This window comes from Physella acuta, unplaced genomic scaffold, assembly GCF_028476545.2.
Source record: "Physella acuta isolate Inbredline_101_S28 unplaced genomic scaffold, ASM2847654v3 ptg001018l, whole genome shotgun sequence".
In the NCBI taxonomy this organism is placed as follows: domain Eukaryota; kingdom Metazoa; phylum Mollusca; class Gastropoda; family Physidae; genus Physella; species Physella acuta.
Window position 1 is genome coordinate 121,596 of NW_026732535.1, and position 25,204 is coordinate 146,799.

At 34.3% G+C, this 25,204-nt stretch overlaps 2 protein-coding genes across 2 annotated transcripts; one reads left to right on the forward strand and one right to left on the reverse strand.

Moving 5' to 3' along the window:
- Nucleotides 1–5,111: 5,111 nt before the first annotated feature.
- LOC131954697 (interaptin-like) lies at nucleotides 5,112–14,051 on the forward strand. Its single transcript, XM_059318453.1, has 6 exons — nucleotides 5,112–5,215; nucleotides 6,998–7,124; nucleotides 7,214–7,359; nucleotides 8,663–8,828; nucleotides 11,178–11,236; nucleotides 11,534–14,051. The coding sequence occupies exons 2-6, from the start codon at nucleotides 7,091–7,093 to the stop codon at nucleotides 13,307–13,309; spliced, it is 2,181 nt and encodes a 726-aa protein (XP_059174436.1). The 5' UTR covers nucleotides 5,112–5,215; nucleotides 6,998–7,090; the 3' UTR covers nucleotides 13,310–14,051.
- Nucleotides 14,052–20,494: 6,443 nt separating this feature from the next.
- On the reverse strand, nucleotides 20,495–24,893 carry LOC131954690 (uncharacterized). The gene is made up of 7 exons (XM_059318448.1): nucleotides 24,857–24,893; nucleotides 24,236–24,517; nucleotides 23,504–23,569; nucleotides 23,060–23,167; nucleotides 22,346–22,414; nucleotides 21,079–21,212; nucleotides 20,495–20,546 (listed from the first exon to the last, which is right to left on the reverse strand). Exons 1-6 carry the CDS (start codon nucleotides 24,891–24,893, stop codon nucleotides 21,079–21,081), a joined length of 696 nt encoding a protein of 231 aa, XP_059174431.1. The 3' UTR covers nucleotides 20,495–20,546.
- Between the last annotated feature and the right edge of the window lie 311 nt (nucleotides 24,894–25,204).

Consider the following 25,204-nt stretch of genomic DNA (forward strand, 5'->3'; position numbering starts at 1 on the left):
ATATGTTAAGCAAGTTCCAAGAATGATTGTGAGCCAAAATAATTTCCGGAATTCCTTCCTGGATTTCCCGGAAAAGCCAAAAAACAAATGCAGTTTTTCCTCCATATCTCGACAACCAGACCACTTAGCGACTTGAAACATTTACCAATCGATTCCTGCCATAATTTAAACCAATATAGCAGAAGAAAGTTTTCAAAAATATCCTTTCGTTCGGTCACAATTTTTTTTTTCAAATTATTTAAACTGAGCATCTTGTAGGCCTAGGATGATATTTACTACTTGTTTAAAATGAGCATCGTGTAGGCTTTTTTCCCCATTTGATGCGTAGCTGGACGCGTTCTGCGGTACACGCTGCCATTGGCCAGACTCACGCAGATCTCGCGAGGGGGCGGGGACTAGCTCTGCTCGTGGTGAGAGAAACGAAAAGGGGTGCTCGCGTCTCACCACTAGATGAAGCGAAGCGGTGAAGTTCCAAACCAAGCACACCGGCTCAGGCAGTCGTTAGTGAGAGGTAACGTCTACTTGACGCATGTTAATTAAGGAAATTGCGCTTAAATTGTCACTAGACTTTTTATTAACTTGTATTATAAAAAGTGTCTAAGATAATATGATGAAGCTTAAAAATTGAATAATAATGAAATAATTTTTCAAACACTATTTTTTAAAGAAGTTTATCAATACTCCCAGGGGCAGTTGAGAGTGTCAAAAATGTTGTTAAAGACTGCAGGGCATTAGTCATCCTGCTGGTGCGTTGAACTGCTTTCTGCCTGCGCAAGCTCAAGGTCCGCTGAGGTTGTTTCTGTACCACAGCAGCCATCATGTTCAGAATGACGTGTTACTGCAGCTTTTGATGGCATGTACACATTACACGATTAGCAAACACGTTTGCTCGTCTCTTTAGTGAGAGTTGGGCAGAACAGATCAAAAGGAACTTCTGTTTTGTAAGCTGAAGCTGCTGCTGGTCTCAGGTTGGTGGCCAGTCTCTGCCACAGGGTAATAAACCTGTCAGTTGGCTGTACACAAGATGGTTCGGGAACTACTGGACCTTCAGCTGTGATTCTCATTGGATATGGAGCCGGCAAAAAGCGATTGGGAAATACTTCCATCCAAGATGTGCGAAATGCACCGCAACAGGACCGATTAGCACACTTGATGGTCTGCAATGTGTACTGGGAAATTCGACAATGTTGAGCAATCCAACATTCATCTACATTTTGATCTATGGCCAATGTTTCATTGTAAACAAATTCTGCATCGACAGGATAACCATCGAACTTGATGTTACTCCAGATATTAGCCAACATCTCTCTTGCGTTTTGGAAGTTGTTTTTTCTTCTAATTCTGGATCTACAGTTCTTCCAGAGGCATTTAAATGACTACCGAATGAATCATGTGGCAATATCAAGCCCGCCAGTTCCCTGCTCAGTGGGGCCATTCTTCTTTCCACATAATTGTAGGCAGACATTCCTGGCGCATGTGTCATAGCTATGTACACATCTAAATTGTACTTTTGGAACCTGTCTGCACCCACAACTAGTCTTTTAGGAAATCGTGGGTTCTCATCAGGTCCCCCATCCAATAAAGCAAGGACTATTGGCTTTATGTTTCCTTCATGGGTAGCTACCTCCTTAGAAGAATCAATGTGTAGCAAATGATCCACATCTCTCCCATGTGTAAACGCTAAGTTGTTGTCATGCTAAGCACTTCTGGTGGCTATATACGTTGGCCCAGAGTGTGTTATTTCAAGCTCAGAATGCTCTGATGGTGCTTTAATTGTGCAAGCTGTATAGACAGAGGGTGTAAGCTTGTATAGACAGAGGGTGTAAGCTTGTGTTTAGCAGCTATAACAAAGTCATGGTCTGGAAGTCTGACTTTGTATTCCAGACACATCAGCAGTGGGGCTTGTTTATTGGCTGCAGACAGATGGGGACTTTAGCCTTATCGTCAACTGACAGGACAAACACAGCCTGTGGCCCAAACATAGAGGAAATACTTTTTAGGTATTAATTTGTTGAAAATGAAAAGTTTTCATTTTCATACAACTTTTTGCTCACTGTTTTCCGGTCGCCGTAGCTTTACCGGTACTGTTTGGATATGTTTTTTGCTTTCAGTGGTGTCTAGCCTGCGGGGAATCAGTCTCAAATACAACGCTGACCTGCTTAGAGTGAAATCTAGATTTTTTTTAGCTCAGCTGCTAAGTCATCTAGAGTTAAACAGGCATGCAATACTTCCGTCCTTCGCCTTTTATCTGCAAGTAAGTCTCACCAATTAAAATATATTCAATCATTTAGCTGTTTATAAAGGGGAGACAACCAACAAATAATGAGTTTCGATAAGCCAAGTAGAGTTTCGGGAAATTTTAGGCAAAATATTTTTTCTTTCACACTACTAAACTAATATTAGATTTAATGTGTGGACGTCCACATAGGGCCAACCCCCCCTCCCCCCGGCCACACGCGTCCGCAAAAGTCAGTTTTTTCGGACCCCTCCCCCCCCCCTCGCGTGGACGTCATATATTTTTAGATACACACGTCGATGAATTACAATACAGCAAATTGTGCTATCCTCGGGAAAATCCCGGAACAATGTTTTAACTGACCAAGACCATATTTCCTTATATAAACATTGTACTGTTTTTGTAAAAAAATACAAATATCCGGATGTACAAACCCATTTATAGAAATGCGCGCGGAGGTCACTAAAAATAGGCGTTATCTTCGGGAAAACTTTGGAAGTCCTTTAGAAGTGACAGGTCCGAATTCCCTATATAAATATTGTTAATTTCGTGAAAAACGGTGGTTGTTCTCAAAACTGTTTAGGAACTTTGACTCTATATATCTGTCTCATTTTTTTTTCATAAACTTGGGTTACTGAATCGGCCTTATGTGAAACTATTGGTCAGCCTTTACTCGCACAGCGAAGGCTAAAAAGTGACCACGAGTGAAATTCTCCTTTTTTTGAGCTAAATTTCGAAAAAAAAACTTTTCCGAACTACCCCCTGATATTTTGTGAGGTCGTAGAAAAACGAGAGAAGTTAGAAAAAAACTCGACATAATTTCTGGAAAAGATCTGCACATTGGTCAAAACTAACCCGTCGTATTTCCGTATCGAATCATTGTAATTTATTCCCACGTTTTCTTTAACTTGCTTTCGCGTCTGTTTGTTTGGTTCTCCAATCAAATCTTGCGATCGATATTTCGGGCACTTCCCAGTTAGCTAGCGCGCTGAAATTTTCAGGGAAGCTTTGTTTCCGATGACCATAGAATATTCAATTGTTATTATTACTAAATTGATCCATGGAAAGATTTTATTGAGCATTTTAGACCGCTATATAATTGTAGTAAAAAAGTGGGGAAAAGGGGACATAACCCAGTAACTGTAATTTGATGAAAACAAGGTTCGGTACTCTCCCTCTTTGCTTACTGAGTAGTGTTCACGCGGTGTTTGTGTACAAACAACCGTAACAAATGGTGGCCAGAATGGGGGAGATGATATGGTCAAGTGGTTGGGCACACGATTGCTATCCCACTCGACACGGGTTCAAATCTATGTGTTCTAGTCAGTAACGTATTCAAACAACGTGTTTTTTACGAGTTGTCTTCGTTTACCCAAAAAAAAAGTGAAAAGATAAAATCGATAGCAAGATTTTAATGCAAACAAACAGACAAAGACTAAAAAGTAGAAAATAATAATCATTAAAAAAAGTTTAAAAAAACCCACGTTTTCTGATTGAACTAAAAAGTAGAAAATAATTGCTATACATCACAATAATGCAAGCGATCACTCTACTATAAGCGATCAAAAACATTTGTTCAAGTATCTTTTGTCCGTGACATGATTTATCCTGAGATCATTTGTCCTTGAGATATTTTGTCTGGGATATTTTGTCTAAGATCATTCTTAATGAGAAAAATTGTCCTGTGTCCTGTTACCATGGGTCGGCGTGGTCAAGTCGGTAAAGCTCATGGTTGCTAAACCGAAATGTCTCGAGTTCGAACCCTCGGGCAGATGAGGCTCGTTAGCTGGGGACAGCCACTTTTCTAGGAGAGACAACTCCAAAATCAAACAACTGCTGCCTTGTAGTTTGTTCTTGCTTGGACAAAGGCTATGGAAGCAAATCCAAAAAGAAAAGCAGGCTGAAATCGGAGTCATTGGCCTTAATGGCGCATAACCAGTTGACACGTAATCCTTAATAGTAGTGAAAGCATGGTCGAAAAAAGTCTCGAGTTCTAACCCTCTGGCAGATAAGGCTCGATCCCTCCCAACACTAAAAATTAAGTACGAAGAAGAAGAAGAGAAAAAGTCCAGTCACCGGTTAAATTTTATCCTCGCCCGTATGATCAAATTAAATCTCTTTGTACATTAAGATGGCCTACTGACTTCTTTGTAAAAGAAACAGCTATCAGTGTTAATCTTCAATAGTCCTCAAATGACGAATGATGAGCATAGTAATGCACCAATAGAAGAATTCGGGTAAATGATAATACCCACTATAAATAATACTTGTGTGATGCATATCTAATATATAAAGTTCAATGGAATGCGCTTTCTGTATGTGGAGGACGGAAATGTTTAGGGACGACTTTCTTATAGTACAAAACTCGACTTAATCGCCAATGTATAATATTTATAAAGTATTAATTTTTCTAATAAAATCTGAACTGATGTTTAGAGAACTTAATATTTATTGTCTCTAAACTGAATTTTCATTTTAAAACTTACCATTTAATTGACGTATTGTGCAAAGAACAAAAATCAAAATCAAATTAAATATATTACCCTTCACAAAAATTTTAATTTTGTCTGAAAAATAAAATGTTCAAATTACGTCCCTTTGACCAATTACTTCCCTTGATAGATGACTTTCAAAAAAACTTTCATGTTTATGTTTCCTATTAAGTTTGCGTTTATGCTTAAATTTGCGGTTAAAGCTTCGTGCATTATTTAATATTATATTTTAAATTATTTTTTTTAATTAATTTTTTTTCCATATTGTTACAACTTGTTACTTTTTTTTTTAAATTCATTTTTGCCCACTTGTTTTCGCACATCTTGAGGATGCACCGTGAACACATTATGTAGGCCCTAAAACGATAGCTTTTTAAGGAAATGAGATTAGCCAGCGTGTCAGTATTGATAAAATAGATCGACGCCATATTTATCCTGCAGCATTTGCGGTTTCTTATTGTTCAAAGAAGTTTCTTGTTAACAGCAGGTTAGTCAAGTTTTATTTTGTTTACAAACAAAGTCATGTTTCTGACATTAAATTCTTCACAGAACAGTGCAAGTTTTAATACATTGGCATATAATTGTAGAGCAGGTCTGGCGTGGGTTATAGTGCAAGTTTATCTCTTGACGTCCACCTAATAAAGGAAAAAAAAGTAACGTTCCCCTTTAAGACCTGACAATGCATAGGGAAGAAAAGCTAGAGTTTATTTGTTTTTTGTCGTCGGCATATAAAGGAATAGTGTGGTCACCTTATACCCATCCGAATTGATCTTCCATATAGTGAGGCAGGTGGACCGCAGGACGTCCTGTAGATTCAAGTCCGCACCGACATCCGAACACGAGACCTTCGCTCTAACACCTGACCACCCAGTACCCACCCTTAGAGGATGCTTGACAAATATATATTACATACTTTATGAACAAATACAAAAAGGTTTTTGAGAGAACAGAACTATGTGTTTGATCTCTGTACCCGCGAACTTTGAACCTCATACGCCATATCTGTCGGCTAAATTAAGTTCTTCGGGTTTTTCTGATAAAACTTGATACTATCTTGAGTGGGAATTTCGTTGGTTATAATTTTTTATCGGGAAAACCCAAACGTGATACTATTTTGAAAAATGCGCTGTTCTAAATCCCAGATAAAGTGTTGTGTGTAAATGTAAACCATTTATGTTGCACAAAATCTGATCAATTAGAACCATTTATTCATTTTAAAACTACTCTCATTCAAAGAATATAATTACTATACCAAAGAAATCAATTATATGCTCTTTTGTTAATGAACAAACGTTTATTTTGCTGCTATTAAATTTTAACTACAGACGATGTATTATGTGTACTAACTGAAAATAGTCTGTTATGTTTTGTGCTGGTTTATTGTTCTATTTTTATTGTGTTCTTTCTTTTGTGTATTGTGTATTGTGTTTTTCTTTTTTTTTAAATAATGTTTTTCTCTCTGATTATTTATCTGTTTTTTTTTGTTATTAAAAAGTACTTTTTAAATATTTACCATGTTAAGAATGTCCGTTCTTCTTCTTCTTCTTCGTTCTTAATTTTGGTATTGGAAGGAATTCCTTTCAACACAATTACGTTTTACTTGTCAAATTTTTATTCGCAATAAAGGCCACTAACTCCGATTTCAACCTGCTTTTCTTTTTGGATTTGCTTTAATAGAACAAACAACAGTTGTTTATTCTTGGAGTCGTCTGTATAATATATATATAATTCTGAAGTCCCATGGTTCAAAAACAAGCATATATATATATATATATATATATATATATATATATAATATATATATATATATATATATATATATATATATATATATATGTATATATATATATATATATATATATATATATATGTATGTATATATATATATATATATATATATATATATGTATGTATATATATATATATATATATATATATATATATATATATATATATATATATATATATATATATATATATATGTATATATGTATATATATATAATGTCCTCTCCCCCGAAAGTTTTAATTCCCCCCCCCCCCGTGAAAAAATGTATGACAGAATCCCTGCTTGAGATTGGGGGTGGGGGGGGGGGGGTTTGGGGGATTATCCAGTGGATACGCCATAAGGGGAATATTTTATAGATTCAGCCATACATTCATTTGAGGATTATGATATTATTAGTAGCTACTTTTCTTTATTTATTACTTCGTTATCATTAAAAGTTTTTTAAGATTAATGTTATCACAAACTACCATTTGATTTGCAGAAGAAAGCAAATACAGTATAAGCTGGATTTCGTTCAATCTCCATTATTTGTAGCGTGCAAGAAAGTGTCAGTTTATTTTAAAGAATTATCTCAATGGATTCATATAACTACCTCATGGATAAAGTAGGCAAGTAAACAATACATACCATTTTCGTCAGCACAATTTATGGATCCAATAAAGACATTTGTAACGTTTTTCAATTTATATTTAATCAGATGGTGATGAGGATTTCATAGTTGTTGTAGACAACATGAACGACATAAAAAATGCAATCCAAGAAAAATTTTGTGCAGAAATTGATCCAGAAATCTTTTTACCAGTGCTGAAAAAATACAATGTTGCCATTTCTCAGCAAGATGAGGTAAATAATAAAAAAAAAACACTATTAGAATAATTAGAATCATCTAGAAGGGTGATGCTTAAGATTTTGAACTTCATTATTTTTTAAGCTGACCTAAACAACTAAAAACTACATTCATTTGTCTTTATTTCATACCTATTTTTATTGCCAAAATTAATCGGTAGAATTGAAATGAATTTTTAAAAAGAATAACGCGTTTTTTAAAAAAAAACAATGGCTACAATGTTATGACTGATACAGTGGGTTAGTTTTTAAGGAGTGTTGTGAGGCGATTGACCTTCAGTAGAAATGTGTCGTGTGCCAGATTTCTTACCATTCAAATACACGGCGGGCAAAATGGGCGGGCTTAGTTTGCTGTTGTTATATCAAGTTAAATTTGTATTTTATATATTTTATTTTTATTATTATTTTTTACCCTAATGGGTTTTTCAATTAATGAAATTAATAAGTATTAAATACAATAGTTTTAATGTATTTCTCATCTTATGTCCTGCTCGATATTCTCAGCTGTTAGGCCAAACTGATACCGCTTGCTGATTTATTTAAAGGTACCTCACACAGAAGTGGGGTTTAACAGCGATCTTAATAAATAACTTGACAGTGCTTGGTTTATGCATACTTTGCACTTGAATACGGATATTAATTTTATTTATTTTCCCCCTAGATCACAGCAACTCGCGATGGGCCTAGATGTTATAAGTGGGATTAGCATAGGATAGAGGACTGGGATAATATATCGTTTAATTTTTAATTGTATTTATGTCCTTACTATTATATGGCTTAACTGTAGGTTAGATCCTTAGTGTGTTTTTACTGTACGTCCACTCACTAGATACAAGCTTTTAGATTGTAATTACGGATGACAGCCATGTTGACCTGTGTGACCGTGGTGGAGACAGTATGGCGACAGATTTGGGTGAAAACCTAGGAAGTTATCAGCAGGGTCTGGCATTTTAATTAGGTACCACAGAGCTGTGGGGACATACACATTAAGTTAGGCTTGGTGGTGGAAGACAAAGAAGCTAGAAACAGTGAGGGTTAGGGAACAGTTGAACGTTAGCCTAGCTAGGTTGTATACGTGTATCGTTTTGTACAGTGTGGTAGGACTGGCTCCTAGTGCTGAACGCTATTGATGATCGAGTTTATCTCCTATTTTAACCAAAACCAAAAGTATCAACCATTAAAGTTTATGAGCTAAAATTGTGTTGGTGCCTTCTTTAACCTCTCACTGTAGTCATCAGCACCAACCATACAGATGACTTCATAACACTGCTGTTCATTTTGTTTTAAAATTTGCCAACAGGAAGACATACTTCATGAAACACGGAACAAGGGCAAAAGTCATGGTGCCATGGCTATACTTGACCGTTTAGTGACGTCATATGATGACCTTAAATGTCTGATACAAGTTCTCAGTGATGACGTAATTAATCTCAAGGAAATGGCGGACATACTTATAAACATAACTGGTAATGCTATTCATTATCTTAATATTCGTTAAAATGAAACAACATTTGATACAGAAGAGTTTTGAGGAAACTGTGGTTTTATAGACCACAATGTATATATATATATATATATATATATATATATATATATATATATATATATATATATATATATATATATATATATATATATATCAATATATAGAGACAACATTTAATAACAATATTTTTATATGGATACAATACATAGAATTTAAACAGACTTCACTATTTATTTTCTTACTTGACTCCTCCCCACATTCTCTTCATGTTTCCTTATAGCTACTGAAAAATCTTGATTCATCCATAATCTCTAATTGAGAGATGTGTGTCAGGCCATAAAAACTAAATCTATTTGCAAAGTAAAAAAGAGACATTGGATAGTGATTTAAATGATGACATATGTATTAGAGATTTTGTCTAAGTTAACATGACAATGATAATGTAGATGAACACATAAGAAAGCTGAGTAAAATGAGGAACAGATCAGCGCAATTTTGCCGCTACCTATTACCCCATGGGTACAAGGACACACAGTGGCGGAACTAGAAAAAAGGGGCCACCCCGCAAAAAATTGTTTAGGCCCCCCCATATAAATATATAGGCCTATATATGTATGTATATATATATATATATATATATATATATATATATATATATATATATATATATGTATATATATATATATATATATGTAAATATATATGTATATATATATATATATATATGAATATATATATATATATGAATATATATATGTATATATATATGTATATATATATATGTATATTTATATGTATATATATATATGTATATATATATATATATATATATATATATATATATATATATATATACATATTCATACACAAAATACGATCATAGGATAATTATTGCTGGCCTGTTCGTGTTTAGAGAAATACGTGGGTTTTTTTTTTATTAAACAAATTACGACATCATGTCATGTATGTAGTGCATTAGTCTGTTTTGTGAAAATCAGTTTTATATTAAGTCTGCCGTAAGACCTCTATCACAGGGGTCGGCAACCTTTTGAAGCGGAAGAGCCAAAAGTTACAATTTTCAAAATTTCCCTGGTCTTAAAGAGCCTCTAACATTTTTTTTATTTCAAATATATTATTTTTTTTTATTAAGATTATTAGTATTTGTGCAAGGAGCTGAAGAGCCGCATCTTGACATCAAAAGAGCCGCATGCGACTACGCAGGTTGCCGACCCCTGCTCTATCATCATAACGGTCAAAAGAATATAAAACATGAAAGCTTTCTGTAAATAATGGTGTCACGTGTCGTGTTTATTTTTATGTTTTTTTGTATTTATTTTATTAATTTTAAATACATTTTCTTTTTATACAGTGTCATTCTTTAGTAAGTAATTTATAAACAAATAACAGTAAAGAGATGTAATTGCTTTTTGATTTGTTTAGTACAAATCTATTAAAAAGAGGCTTATGAGCATCACTATTTGACTATTTAAAAAAGGGAAATAAGTCATGGACGTGGTTTGAAAGTTTGCTTATTTTTGATAAGTTTGATTGTAGGCGAAAGAGGACTGGCTTTCACAGTGGTTTAAAAACGAAGGAAAAATGAGCGTGGGGTGGTGTCTATAGAATAAAGATAATCCGACCGCAGCTACGGTAATCTTTTTTACAAAACAAACATTAAGCCAAAAATGCAAGCAATTATTTTTTAACTACAACAACTTTTTTATGGTCGGCCGTGGGCCCCTAATTGGCGTGGGCCCCCCCCCCCGCATTGCGGGGTCTGGCGGCACTGTAGTTCCGCCCCTGAGGACACAACATAGTTTTTAATGTTTATTTTGTATTTTTATATTAATCAATGTGCAAAAAAATGCTATTATTTACATAGTACGAATTAGGTCCTCCATTTTTAAAATCCATGTTAGGTTTCTGATTTGAATATCTCTTCTACCATGACTGTTAAACTTTTATTATGGCTTGTCTAAATAATGATCCATCTTATGTATTGTGTCGTCTTATAACATATTTTTCACCCATAGTGTTGACAGCTATTTTAAACGTAATTTGAACAATATCTTGTTTTAATTATGGGAACAATTTGGGCTAAATCTAGAGAGAGTAAAGAAAAAGTTTTGTATTCATAGAATGTAAAATTGATGTCCCACCTCTCACCCCACAACTCGTTTCCTAATAAATAGAAAATTGTTAAAATATTTCTTTAAAATTTATTTTGCTATAAAATATTGTTTAATATGTTTATGTTTTTATCTTTTAAAACTAAGGCAAAAAAAAAACTTATTTTCCACACTTATTACATGTGCTTTTAAATTTGCAGGTCAAGATAATGTTTACCGAATTCCTGAAAGCAGTGTACTGTCAATTTCTGCTTTTCAGGTAAAAAAAAGAATTTTCTTATGCTATTAAAAATCGACAGTTATTTTGTGTATATATTTATGACTTTATTCGTCCCCTTGCTAATTACTATTTTTTTTTGTTTTATGATTGTACACGTTGATACGATTAAAAATATATATTCATTTTAGTTTATGAAAATTATTGTTCAGGACAACTTAACACTCATTTATTTTGTTAAAATATTGATAATTAGTTAATATGATGGAATTCGTAATAATGTTTTCTTACAAAGAGGTTTTAATATAAATAAAAAACGCATTTAATTTTTTCCCACAGTCAACAGCTGGCAACGACAATGGTATCGATTTATTGCTTCTAGGTAAAACCGGAAACGGTAAAAGTAGAACAGGAAATACTATTCTTGGCAGCGCAGTTTTTAAAGCAGGCGCCAGCATGGAATCAGTGTCACAAATCGTTGAGTCTGGAACCGCTTTGTTCAATGGCCGTGTGATTAAAGTTGTTGACGGGCCAGGTATAGGCGATACTCACAGCATGAATGATCTAGAACAAGAAACTTGTCTTGTACTGGACAGCTACAAACATGCATTTACTCTCAACTCCAAAGGTTATCATGCGTTTCTTCTTGTTGTCAAGTTTGGTCAGAGATATACTAAAGAAGATGTCGAATGTGTTAGAATTCTGAAACATGTATTTGGTGAAGACTTTGTTAAGAAATTCGGTATTGTAATAGTTACGTGTGGGGACAATTTCAAAACAGAATATGAATCTACAGCAACAACATTCAAAACCTGGTGCAGTGAGCAGGGTGGGGTGTTCAGAGAATTGATGAATGAATGCGACAACCGAGTTGTTCTCTTTGATAACGCAGTCAAAGATGAAGTGGAACGTTGTAAGCAAGTCCAGGCTCTGATTGATGTTGTGGACAAACTCAAGTCGGGTGGGCGACGTTACAGCTTCTCTAACTTTGAGAAATTTGAGGAATCCAGAAAACTTATTCTTCTTCAGGCTAAAGCGCCAATTATACGAGATGAAACATTGAATAAATTGAAACTGATTACGCAAAAAATTGGCAACTTGGCAAAGTGTGCATCTTTGAATGACCAGTTGAATTTAATCCAAAATCTTATGAAGGAAACTGAAACTATTCTCTCTGAAGTTTTAGAAGTTGACAGAGAAACACATGTTCTCGCAGATCTAATCAGGCAAGTTGAAGATGTTCGGGCACAGCTTAAAGGCACTGCCAAGAGTATCAAACTTGTACAGAAGGAACAGAATAAGAATGAAGAAGCGCGCATTAAACATCGTGAGGAAATCCAACAGCTGGAAAAAACGTTGAAAATGTTATCTCTAAACAAACAAGCACTGGATGACAATTTTAAAGAACAAAAAAATAACATAAAAGAAGAGTATCAAAGTTTAGAAAGGAAATTACGCCAAGAGTACGAATTAAAGGTTGAGAAACAAAGTTCGGTTACCAATAATTTATTAGCTAAATATGAGACACAGCTTCAAGAAATCAGAAGAGGTAAGAAAAATAGAAGCGAGAATGATATAACAGAAATAGAAGGTAGACTACTTGGTGATATGAAAGCAATTAAAACAGAACATGAAGGTATACAGGGCCAAATAAAACTTGAACACAAGAAGTTTGAAAACGACAACAAGATTTTACATGAAAGAAAACTTAGTGAATTGCAAACAGCACATCAAGCTGACTTGAATGCATTAAAACAACAGGAAAGTGATGTTAAAAACGATATGAAATCATGTACACAAGTTATTGCTGACCTTGAAGAACAAAGGAAAAAAATATTCACTGAATTTGAAAAATCACGTAACGACAGCAAGTGTCAATTAATTGAAATGGAAAAAGAATTTCAGAAATCAAAAGCCGAAAATGCAAGACTTCTTATGGAACTTCAAGTTTCTAAAGATGAAAGCTATACCAGTATAGAGGCTAAGTTAAAACGTTTAAAACAGCAAAAGGAGAGAGATCCAAAATCCGTTAATGAGAAGGAAATCAAGAAATTGAAACAGGAAATTGAAGACCTGAAAAATGAATACTTTCCTTCACTTTGTTTAATTCTTTAAGGCTAGGTGCTTCACCAAATGCACTTTTTCGTTATTAATCAAGCTAATCCATTAAATCTTTACCCATATAATATATACTGAAAGTTATTTTTAAAAAAAGGTATAAGAATCTATTTTATCATATGGTTGCCATGGTAACGGCCGCCATATTGGATTTTTGTTTATCATTTTCAAAATGCTAAGGCTCTATAACCACAAGTGCTAATTACAACAAAATGCATGCATTATATAGGGCTATTTAAGCTTATTAAGTTCTGTTTCACATTTTAAGTAAAGCCAAGCTAACTATTTTATCTTAAAAAAATTCTATCAAACTGATAAAAAACGCTAAAACGTGCACAAATGTAGCTTATTTCTGGCTTTAAAATAAAAATAAAGCACGTTTTGATAGAAATTGAACTTAGAAGTTATGTGTATGTATCTGTAGAATAATAAGGTAAAGTTTCAGTAAGATACAAGTAGAACTAACTGAGGAGTAGCAATTTGAAGTGTAAAATTTGTAATTTTGAGAAAAACGCGAAAGAAGTAAAAAAAAAATAATTAAAAAAAACTACCCAATAAATACAAAATACAAATCACTATTTTCTAGTAATAACTAATAGGTTTTTATGTTTAGAAATGAATGTATTTTAAAAATTAGGTCAAAACTGAAATTCTACATCAGGCACCCGATACACTTAAATTTGGTACCGCACCTAGCGCAATAGTGATTCTAATATATTCACATCAATGGTATTCAAAATAACAGTCATAAAAAAAACCCAACTATAATGGAAAAGGATTCAAACGAATGGAGGCGAGTGTGTTAACGAGAATACTTCCATCATGGCGGAACTAGAAAAAAAAGCCCCCCCCCCTCCCCGCAGAATTTTTTTTGGGCCCCTATATATATATATATATATATATATATATATATATATATATATATATATATATATATATATATATATATATATATATATATATATATATATATATATGGAAAACAAGGGGCTCTCTAGATGTTGTTTTTTTTTTAAATTTCCAATTGCTACACGAATAAATCAGAGGTTTACCAACACACGAGCTGGCCCCATTCAGTTTTCGAAGTGAGAAACACTGACTCTCATAGTTCAACACACCAAACTGACGCCGATTTTACGAGGCTTTCATCAAAACGTTATCAACCGAGTATTTTTAGACACATGTGCCCTGTTTTCCGGAAGTTGAATTAAATGTTAACAATGTCGGCAGTTCATTTCTTGGATCTTAGGGCACGGGTTTGTCCACACTACCAACAAGACACGCCAAGGCATGCGTAAGTCCCTCGGCGACGGCCCAGGTGTCAGGGTAGTCACGGGGCTCTTGGGAGCTACCGGTTACATTACTGCACGGTTGATAGGCGCGACACATTGTTTCATCCGGCAGAGCCCTCCCCTCCCCAAAAACAGTCTACCTCCCCCCCCCTCCCCCCCCCCCCTCGAACGAAATGCAAATTTATATAGAAAATATATACTTTTACCAATGTCTGACCCCCCACCCCCCACCCACGAAAATATCAAGTGCACGCCCCCCCCCCCCCCAGAAAAAAGTCTGGAAGAAATATTGGTGCACCACTTAATTAGATTTAGTCATCGAGTGTTGTAGCGAGACCTATTTCTAGTGTTGTGGGAACTTTTAAAGGACTGTCTGTGGGGGCCAACCTGATCATATGTGATGCGCTCAGGATGACACTATCGCCGGTGGTTTCAAGTAGTAACCTCATCCGCTTATGCAAGATCTCGGGGCGCTAAATCACACATTTCAGTTAGGAGTCCCCACTCAAATATGTAAACAAATGTTAGGCCTATGACAGAAACCTTTGTGGGGCTGTACTCAACAGCTTCCCAAGTTTTCATGGCGATTGGGTGAATGAAGCAGTAATGCATAATAATAGACAGAAAACTGCTTTTCACATGTACAACTGTATGTGGACAGCTCACGCGTCGGATAACTTTCTGATTTGGGGGGGGGGGGGGGGGGGAGGGAAATCCACAAGTGACGTCACATTTTTTAACGACTAACAAATAGCCAGACCCTCACACCCCCCCCCCCCCCCCCCCGACCTCAATGACGTCATTTATAAATAGTAATTGACTATTAATAATGTTCAATTAAATCTAAACGTTCTAATTAATTTCTAAATAATTATATAAAAAATAATCTTACCTGCCCTGTTTTGTGAATAAGATGCACATAATAGCCTAATACTATGCAAGTAAATCAATATCTGTTGACTAGTGCTGACTAGTGTCTGACAAAATGTGCTGAAGTGGTGAATCGTACGGTTAGGAAGTAGTTCATAAACGATACATTGATCTACTCGATACTTGCGAGGCTAAAAAAGAGGGATGGGATGGGGTCGGCTCAGGAAAAAACTTGAAAGAGAGAACAAAACGCCTATGAACGTCAGCATCGCCCATTGCAAAACTTACTCAGGGGAGATAATTCAAAGTATAGGCCCTAAAAGTTCACTATGATATTTCTTGCAAAAGCAAAACAAGTAAACGTATATAAAACCGAAGTTTCTAGTATTATATTATTTTTTATTATTTGTAGGATACAAGATAGTACAGGATACAAATTCAACCACTATCACAAACACATATTAACATTGAAATATGTACAATTGATTTCTAATTTTCTACGAGATTTTATTCTATTTTTAAAAGTTTAAGTATTTATAATGGATTAAAAATAATGTCTATATCCCGAGTTGCCATCCCCTGTTGTTTCATATAAGAAAATTCGAGAAAGTTTAGGGGAGATCACTCCCGGTTTATTTAACTAATGAACGAAATCTTTCGAAGGGTGAAAAAAACTATAAAAAAATTGGCCGTAACCAAACCACTATAAAAACTCAAAGGGGGCGTAATGGTTACTAGATCAAGATACCGATCGCCCAGTCGCAAGCAGCTTGTGGATTTAAACCACGGTAACCTCTTTAGCTGACAAGAAACTCATCGCTAAGATAATTGGCAGTTAAACAAGCCCGAGCAGATTACAAGGCAAGCGTCTGGCTTAAGGAGACAGATGTCCCGTTTAGAGCCACAAATGAATCTTCAACAGCAAATTAGTTGTTGAAAACGCATAACGCCCGCCTCGGATCAAATCATTTCAACACGGTCGACGTTATTTATTATAGAAACGGACGTTTAGGGAAGCATGGTTAATCGCTATTGTTCTCATGTAAATGGTAAGATAAAAATATCAGGATTACACGGGCGTACAGGAGAAAGTTTAATTATTTTCTTGACCGAATTATAGTTATTTTAAAGGCTGACACGACACTAAGTACAAACGGTGACGTTTACACATTAAATGGTAAGATTCACACAAACAATGGAAAATTGACAGAAAAATCGCAAAAAATACAAACTATTATACATACACTCATTCATATTTTACTATAGTCGTTATAATCGAGGAGCTATAAAGCAGCATATAAAAGATGTTAAATGTATGATGCACCAAAATTTTCAAAAAATTCATAAAAAAACGTTTTAATAACAAGCTTTTATGTAATGATGCACTAAAAAGTAGAAAATAAATTATAGACTACTATTTAAATAACTATAAAGAAAAGCGTGGGTGTCTTCCTTAACATTAGTAAAGGTATCCAATAGATACTAAAGTGACCCACGCTTTTCTTTATAGTTATTTAAATAGTAGTCTATAATTTATTTTCTACTTTTTAGTGCATCATTACATAAAAGCTTGTTATTAAAACGTTTTTTATGAATTTTTTTTCAGTACTTTACATGTTTTATCTACAATAGAGTTACATGACTAAAAACCATTGCGCGCCTACTGAATATCACGTTCAGTAGGCGCGCAATGGTTTTTGAACGCAGCCATTACGTGGTCGTGATGGCGCAGCTATTGATGACGCGTGTGGTGTGGTTGGCTAGACATGCCTACTAATTCGGTCCAAATTTTAATTAATTCATAAAAAATCAATTAGGCATCCAATTAAGTCAAATTTAGTTTCAGATTGTATTGTCTTCATGTCTTGACCCACGTGCCAACTGTGAATCGTATCGGTCAAGTAGAACTGTCCGAATTTTCACTCCTGCGTTTCTATCTAGACTGACGACAGACAGAATGACGAGGAAGTGAGTTAAATAAAAGCTTGTAATAAATAATTTGACTCAAAGAAAGTTTATGCTAAAGAAGAGCTGTAGGTTTTCAGCATTTGGGCCTTTCTTGCTAAAAATAAGCAAAGAGGTGCATAACATATTTATCCATGGCTGGAACTACCAGATTGTCATTGTGACTTCTTCTTCTTCTTCGTTCTTAATTTTTACTGTTGGGAGGGATCGAGCCTTATCTGCAAGAGGGTTTGAACTCGAGAATTTTTTCGAATTTATCAACCTGAGCTTTGCCGACTCGACCATGCTTCCATCACAATTAAGGATTACGTGTCAACTGGTTATGCGCCATTGAGGCCATTGACTCCGATTTCAGCCTGCTTTTCCTTTTGGATTCGCTTCCATAGCCTTTGTCCAACCAAGAACAAATTACAAGGCAGCAGTTGTTTGATTTTTAGAAGAGCGGCTGAACCCAGCTAACGAGCCTCATCTGCCCGAGGGTTCGAACTCGAGACTTTTCGGTTTAGCAACCATGAGCTTTACCGACTCGACCACGCTGATTTTACAATTTTTAAACGTCAGACCCAGTGCCGGCACCAGGTTATTTAGCGCCCTACGCAAAACTTATTAAAAGCGCCCCCCCCCCCCCCCGCAATATTTATCGTGCTCCATTATTATCAAAGGCGTAGCGGCCCTTCCCGGCCCTTCCAGACAAACTTTCGATTTGCACCCCCCCCTCACATTTTGGCGCCCCATACGGACAGCGCCCTAGGCGACCACCCTGTTCGCCTTATAGGTAGCGCCGGTCGTAGTCAGACCCAATAAGAAGTAAGTTAAAATGTTTTTGTAAAAATTGTATTAATTTAAATGCTAAAGCTTAAACTTATGCGTTGTAATGTAATAGAACTGTATGTAAAATTTTAAATACTTTACGTAAGTTTTCAAACAAAAAATTACATTAGATTAAGATTATGTATAAAAAAATATAAGTAGAACAATTTTTAGAAAAATGTTGCTTTATATATACGCCACAAATTATATGCTGTATTATAATTGTTGAATCATAATTACCACTGTAAAATTTAACTTGTGTAAGTCTAATAGTTATTTATGAATAATTTTGGTTCTCTCCCTTTGTCTGTTTACCCCTTCTCCTTTACTTTTTCTAATGCTAGTTGTTGTGCTCAAGTACTTGAATTGCAATCGAAAACGACATAATATCGTCTTTGGAAAAATAATTGAATGATGCATTTTGGGCAAAATGTTTTCTATTACAGCTACCCTACTACAGTGGCAAGTTTTTGTTGTAAACCTTTAAAAAAATGACCTAATAGAAAGCAAAATTTGCAAATAATTTAACATTTAGATTTCCAAACACTTGTGTCACCGTGCCTCTTTTAAGAAACCCCAAAAAACGCAGACAACTTGGCAGAAAATGTATATATAAATAAATAAATAAATAAATAAATAAATAAATATATATATATATATATATATATATATATATATATATATATATATATATATATGATAATACTCTTATTAATTAATTTATCAAAGGAGCTATTAGTTCGCTATCGTGCAATTTACATTTTTTTAACCAACGAAATAAATCGCCATGAAAAACTCAACATGGGAAATAATTACAACTAAATGATATATAATTCCGAGAACATATGAAACAAAAACAGCAAAAAGTTGTGATAGTAATCGATGTTACGACCATCATGAATGATAAGGGAAGCAAATATTTCAGACATTGACTCCGTAATTATGCGACATTGTGTTTGTAAAAAAAAAAAAAAAAAACGATATATGGCCATAAAAAATTGTCTAAATAATTTCTTTTAAAATAAAACAACTCTTACAATAGATTTATATAGGTTTATTGAAATATTAAAAAACATTTTTGCTCAACTCAATGGTAGTAAATATAGCAATAATTTACAATTTTATTATAATGTTGCTGGTTTATTTAAGTTAAAGCATGACTGAATTTTAAAAGATAATGTTTTGCAACATTATAAAGTTTTATCGAAATTGTGTTAAACATGATTATAATAAGTAAATTTTGCATTCATTAAATTGGTGATTGAACACATAGATATTGCTGATTAAGGGAGATTAAAGATTTAACTCCCATACTAAGATCTAGTATTCACATGTTATTATTGGAGTTTGAAATTTGTGTGTGTTTTAAATATATGGAATACGCTAGTGACTCTAGTCATTTGTTGGTTAGCTCAGGGCCTAAACTTTTGTTTTAACCTTTGGTTTATTATAATGCGAAATTATTATAATTCAAATTTACCTACTTGGAATGTTAAAACAGTTAAAATAAACTATGAAGGGAAGCGGGGGACTCATATTAATATCTATGTAATTTTAGATATAACTTATGCATTATATCAACGATACAAAATATTCCTCAAAATATATACATAATAATGTTATCATTTGTGTTATATCGCCAGACAGCGGTATAAAAATACAAACGAATGGTAAAAATAATCCTTAAACATATCACTTATTAGTAGCTGGTAAAAGATAGATGACTTCTACAACAGGCCCTACAGGGTTAACATTATTTTTTATAAATTCATTCACGACCTCATGTCATGCATGCTATACATAATAAAAATACATGTAGTAAATACAGCAAAAACATATGTGTAAATATATAATATGTTGGTGTATAAAATAGATGTATAATGTTTGAGAGACGTGTGTGTACACGTAGGTAGATGTGTACAAGATGGATGTTGATTTTGTTTTAGTTATGTTCGTGTGACGACGCCTATACAGAGACTTGAAAATATCCACGGCTATACAGAGACGAGACCATCCACGGCTATACAGAGACTTGAGAACATCGACGGCTGTTCGGAGACTTGAGAACATCCAGGGGAATACAGAGACTTGAGAACTTCCACGGCTATACAGAGACTTGAGAACATCCACAACTATACAGATACTTGAGAACATCCACGGCTATACAGCGACTTGAGAACATCCACGGCTATACAGAGACTTGAGAACATCCACGGCTATACAGAGACTTGAGAACTTCCACGGCGATGTGACACAATGTGACATCAAACTGGAGTCTCTCATCGCTCTGGTCTAACCTGTCCAACATAATGGTTGAAATAATTCATGTTAATAATTATTATAAATGCATGTTAGCATTTCGTTTATTTTTGTAATGTAAGTAGTAGTAAGTAGTAAGTAGTAATGTAAAGTTCCCTTTCAGAACTGACGATCTTTGGGGCAAGTGTAGTAGAGTTCACCTGTTGCCATGAGTTATGCTATTGTAGGGATAATGTCGTCAGCACTATGCCCAGCCTCCTTCACTTTCCCTATCGTGAGTCAGGTACCCATCAGAGCTGGGTGGACTTAACCAGATTAAATATTTATTTTAATAATTGTCTTTTAATCAACCTCCCCCTTTACGACGAGTGCGTCTATTTCTCCCCCCCCCCTTTCGACCTTCGTTGCAAAAAAATGTATGAAAGAAACCCTGTTAAACGACTACTACCAGGTCAGTATCTAATCAACAGATGATCCCGTCCAACCGATTATCATCAATTATGTTTCTGTGCTCATCACGACAAGCTTCATTAAAATGTAATACAAAAGATTACAAAAAAACTAATTTACCTATCGTGTGAATATAATCCATGCTATTCCTACGGTCACCAGCAGAGCAAGGAGAAACAAACTGGCTTTTTGATTCACGTTCGCCGCGGGTTTTTTCGCCTTCCAAGTGACTTCAGTAACTCTGGAATCATCAACTGAAAAAAAAATTGTATTTGGTTAGATTAGCATTCAAATTATTTTTTTTTTCTAAAAAAAATTATTGTTGTTTTGAGAAAAAAAAGTAGAACTACTAATGGAGTTTGAAAAAAAAAGAACTAATAATAGAGTTTGAAAAAAGGAGAACTAATAATAGAGTTTGAAAAAAGTAGAACTAATAATTGAGTTTGAAAAAGTAGAACTAATAATTGAGTTTGAAAAAAGTAGAACTAATAATTGAGTTTTTAAAAAAAGTAGACTAATAATGGAGTTTTAAAAAAAAGGAAATATAATTAAGGAGCTTAAAAAAGTAGAGATAATAATAGAGCTTGAAAAAAAAGGTGAAAAATAAAAATTCCTCTAAAAAAGTAGCATTTACTTTTTAACATAAAAAGTTTTTGCGGCTTGAAAGCTTAAAGCTGAGATTTCACTTTAAAGAAAACCAAGGTATTTTTTGTTGGAACTTGTATAACCGCCCAAATGTGTACGAGTAAGTAAAGAAACAATTGAAGAAAAAATGGGTCTAAACCCGATGAAAAGAAGATGTTCGTTAAAAAGGTGAGATATGGCTGATGAATTCTTTTAACACTAGAACAAGCTTAGGAATTTACAGTTGAGATTAAAATGGTATACCTTACAGAAGAAACAAAGTACAGTTTCGAACCTTACAGTTCATGGGTCAGAGGTCACCCATTTCAGTGACCTCGACATTTGAAGGGATGGTGTGGTTTAAACAAATGTGAGTCAGGTACTTATCACAGCTGAGTGGACTCAGGGACTTCACTCGGACTCGATCCTGGGATCCGAACTCGAGACTTAAGGGTTAGCAGTCTTTTAAAATATGTTTGTATCTCATCATCTTTCCCCGTTTGTGCCCAAGAAACATGGGGAAGATGAAGTAGAGTTTATCTACTTCAGACACCTCGGGATCTATTGGATAGTGTGGTCAGCACTGTGCCCAGCTGCCTTTTTTTTTCAGAAAAGTGAGTTAGGTACCCATCAGAGCTGGGTGTACTCAAGGACATTCTACCACTACATTCTAGCTCTCTACCGCTAGGCAACGCTGTCCCATTATGATTAATTACATTATAAATATGTCTAAATCAACAAGAAAAAGTACGTTTCCTCTTACGATGTCTGGTTATAGAAAAGTCTTCCAGATCTCCTTCCACGTTGGTGTTTACGGAAGCTTTGAATGTCACTTCTGTAAACAAAACAAAAGTTTAAATTAAATAAAAGACGATGATCCAATTTTAAAATTCTATACTTTTTTAATACGTCAGTAAACTTTTATTGCAATGAAATTATTAATAGCTACTTGTTTAAATTACACTATTTTATCCAAGCCAAAGGCTTATCTAAACTTTTCTAGGGATTATTTCGCTCCCACTCACTTCCATTCCAAAATAACTATCTTGAAAAAAATACTGTAAAACATTCAAATTTATAGTAAAAGTTAACAAACACTTAGCATATTTGTAATTATTTTATATAAAGTAATATATATATATATATATATATATATATATATATATATATATATATATATATATATATATATATATATATATATATATATATGCATAAGTTATATAAAAAGGTATGTCCTTAAAGTTTTTTATATCGAGATGGCCATACAGACTTAGACATTTGATGACTCCTCCCTACCTCCCCCCCACCCATATATATTTATATATACTATATATATACATCTGTATACTATATATGCTACTATATATATTCACTACTAGCCAACAAAAAATCAACATGAACAATCCGCCTATAGTCTTATGGCCATCACGCTATCTATAAAACTTTTCCTAAACAGATAAGCAAAACATTCTACCTGTGCCCTTGCCATACACGATGTTGTAGTTTCCTCTGTTACAAATGTAGGCTTGGACATCAGGTGACTTAGATGTGAAGCAATAAGAAGCGGTGATCGTTAGCTCTTCTGTTAAATATACAAAAAGTAATTGTATAACTCCCACACCGATATATATATATATATATATATATATATATATATATATATATATATATATATATATATATATATATATATATATATATATATATATATATACGTAATGTAGGCCTACGTAATGAACTTACAAACTTATGTACACGTATTTTCGAAAGTATGTATGTACATCTACATCTGCGTCTCTCTCTCTCTCTCTCTCTCTCTCTCTCTCTCTCTCTATATATATATATATATATATATATATATATATATATATATATATTTATTTATATATATATATATTAAAAATATGAAATGAAATACTTTGTCCGTGTGTTGGTTCAGAATCATCCATTGCGTGAAAGGTCATAGGTGCATTGAATGCAGCATCTGTTAATTAATGACACAATTAGTTCCTAATGGTATTAAATAATAAATATAGGTATCATTAAATAATAAACACTGGTATCACTAAATGATAAATACTGGTATCATGAAATAATAAATACTGGTATCATGAAATAGTAAATACTAGTATCATTAAATTATAATTAAAAACAATTATGCTGTTGTATCCGTTCTTTGCCAACACATTATTTATTAGGAAAGTCATACAATTAGAACATGTAAGACAATTATACGTTTCTTTCTACGTGTTCAGTGAGAGGGGTAGGGTGGGAGTCGGGCGACAGACGTGTTCTATGGGGTGGGGTGTCCTGGAGTGAGACAATCACTGTTACGCAATGTTGACATTACATCTAAAAAACAGACTATTCTCATGCATATCATCACCTTGTAACGTTGGTGCCCAAGCCATACGCGGCAGTAGAAGTAGAGTTCATTTGTTTAAAATGACCTCGGCATACAGTGGGATACTGTGGTCAGCACTACGCGGAACATAGCTGGGTAGTCTCTTGAAAATTCTTTAGACTTGAACCCGGGATTCAAACTCGAGACTTTCTGGATGTCAGTCGTAGGTTCTAGCATTTGACCACGACGTCCCTCACACATTTCATCAAACAAATTTTTTACCTTAGATAAGACAAAAGTAAATACCTTCATAATCGTACATGTCCATGTACGATTCTCTCAGACGTGAAATGTTTACTTTCACGAGGTCGCAGGAAAGAAATTTGAGATCGGTGGCATCATAAAAGAGGCAGACGTTCATAGCCACCATCAGCCTCCCAGTCAGCTTCGGTCTCGCCAAGAATGTCTCGTCCAACATAGAAGGGAAATTCTCGTCACTAGATCTGGCTGTTTCTTCCCACTTCCAGCAGGTGCCAGAATAATTGGCTACATCCTGACCAGGCTCTTCAGGTGGGGACGGCTGTACACCTAGAGAAATAACACAAGTTTATAAAGTTTGTGTTTATAAGACTGGTCAAGTATTCATTTCGCGTCGCATTATTAAATAATAAATACTGATAACAAAATCGGGCAGCTATCCAGAGTTTTCGTAACTTAATATTGCTTTCATAGTTTGTATGTTTTGAAGTTAATAAGTAAAGTTCCTTTTAGCTTCTTGCGGCCAACTTTGCAGGTAAAGTAGACTCCATCTGTTTCTGTGACCTCGTCACATAAAGGGATGGTGTTGTCAGTACTATACCCAGCCGCCTTTACTCTCCCTAACGTAAGTCACGTTAACAAGCTATAATTCTAGCCAGGGACCCGTACTCGAGACTTTCAGGTATGTAGACGACCGCTCTACCATTCGACCATGTCGTCCCAAAATTTTTAAAATCCTTATCAGTTAAAAGCTATAATTATTTTGTCGTATAAACTTTTATAATAAAGATTAATGTACAGTTATAAAAAAGTTTGTTCTAGGCTTAATGTTGTGCTGGATGAAACATGACAAGATGAACTGGTACGTTTATTTTAAATTTGGACCATATATATATATGTATACATATATATGTATATATATACATATCTATTATATATATATATATATATATATATATATATATATACATATATATATATATATATATATATATATATGTATATATATATATATAT